Source organism: Empidonax traillii, unplaced genomic scaffold (assembly GCF_003031625.1).
Source record: "Empidonax traillii isolate 1590-97213 ecotype Southwest subspecies unplaced genomic scaffold, ASM303162v1 scaffold2417:size28172, whole genome shotgun sequence".
Taxonomy (NCBI): Eukaryota; Metazoa; Chordata; class Aves; order Passeriformes; family Tyrannidae; genus Empidonax; species Empidonax traillii.
The window spans coordinates 3,312-5,039 of record NW_020957610.1 but is presented as its reverse complement, the minus strand read 5'-3'; the positions used below and the strand labels follow the sequence as shown (position 1 = coordinate 5,039).

The 1,728-nt window shown below is 59.4% G+C and overlaps 1 protein-coding gene across 1 annotated transcript in view; it reads right to left on the bottom strand.

Moving 5' to 3' along the window:
* The window catches only part of LOC114071910 (class I histocompatibility antigen, F10 alpha chain-like), a 5,794-nt gene that overhangs the window by 891 nt on the left and 3,175 nt on the right, over positions 1-1,728 (bottom strand). The window contains exons 2-5 of the mRNA XM_027909792.1: positions 1,269-1,544; positions 625-897; positions 399-509; positions 263-300 (exon numbers count right to left, since the gene is read on the bottom strand). Of these exons, the coding sequence (XP_027765593.1) occupies positions 263-300; positions 399-509; positions 625-897; positions 1,269-1,544 (698 nt within the window). The remainder of the gene's footprint in view (positions 1-262; positions 301-398; positions 510-624; positions 898-1,268; positions 1,545-1,728) is intronic.

Here is a 1,728-nt window from a genome sequence, read left to right as displayed (position 1 = left end):
GGGGAGCCCATGGAGAGCAGCAACTGCTCCGGATTCCTTCCTGATCCTGCTCCATCCATCCCATCCCAATCCCACTCCAGAATCCAGCCCTGATCCCAGCCCACAATTCCACCTGATCCCACTCTGCAATCCTGCCCTGAGCTGCAATCCCACTCCAATCCCGCTCCATCCATTATGCCCCGATTCCCCCCTGGAATCCCAGGATCCATCCTGGCATCCCTGCAGGGAGGATCTGGATCCACCCACGCTGCTGGTACTCACTGGTGGGCGCGGGGTCGTATCCATTGCCCTCCCTCTTCCCTATGGAAAGAAAGCGGGATCAGCACCCATGGCACAGGATCCCTGGAATGCTGCCGGGCGGATCCGGGCCCCTTCCCGACCCCCATCCCGTGAGTTACCGGCTCGGAGCTTCCAGACACCGACTGCGATGAGGCCAATGATGACGATGATGGCAGCGATGACGGACACAGCGACCAACACAAGGGTGGAATTCCAGACGGATTCCGGCTCTGGGAAGGGCGGGAGGGTGAGCAGGGGGAGGGTTACCCCCATCCCGCTGTCCCACACTCCCAAATTCCTCGTTCCCACATGCCCAGTTGCCACATTGCCCGTTCCCAGGCTCACCCCAGGCGAAGATCCCGGGCTCCAGCATTCCGGCGTGCTCCACCCGGCACCGGTACTGCTCCCGCTCCCCCGGCAGCGCCTCGATCCTGGCCCAGCTGTGGAAGGTGCCGTCGCTGTTGGGAACGATCCCGCCCCACTCCGTCTCCTGATCCCAGATTTCATCCCCCTTCATCCAGTTGATCCCGATGATCCCGGGGTAGAATCCGTACGCGTGGCAGGACAACGTCAGGATCCCGTGTTCCTCTTTCCCGGACACGTGGACATCAGGGGGCTCTGGAATGGGATAATGGTGAGATCCATCCATGGAATTCCCATGGGAATGGGACTGCAGTGAGATCCATCCATGAAATTCCCATGGGAATGGGACTGCAGTGAGATCCATCCACAGAATTCCCATTGGAATGAAACAACAGTGGGATCCATCCATGGAATTCCCATGGGAATGGGATTGGGGTGAGATCCACCCACAGAATTCCCACTGGAATAGGACAACAGTGGGATCCATCCATGGAATTCCCATGGGAGTTGGATGACTCAGATTCATCCACGGAATTCCCATGGGAATGCCCGGGTTCCTCAGTTCCACCCTCCCAAATCCCACATTCCCAAATCCCACATTCCCATGGGAATTCTGTCTCCCTCACCTTTGCGCTCCAGCGCCTCCCGCCCATATCCAACATATTTCTGGAGCCATTCCGCACATCTCAGTCCCAGGTCTTGTTGAAGATCCTCATACCCTTCAGATTTCCATTTCCTCTGGGTGATCTGGGCAGCTCCATCGGCTGCCACGAAGGTCCCGCTCTCCGGGGAGAAGGAGATGAAATCCCGCCCGTCGTAGCCGTGCCGAAGGGTTCTGCGGACGCTGCCGTCGGACAGGAGGTCACAGCCAGAAAGCCGCTGCCACGTGTGGAGACCTGGGGGGTGGGATCAGACCCAGAGAGACCCCTGGAATTGTGTCCCAGCCCCACAGAGCCCCATTCCAGCCCTATGAAGCCCCACAGTCCAATGGAGACCCACAGAACCTCATCCCAGCCCCTTGGAGTGCCCTGGATCCACATCCCGGCCCCACACATCCCATCCCAGCCCCACACATCCCATCCCAGC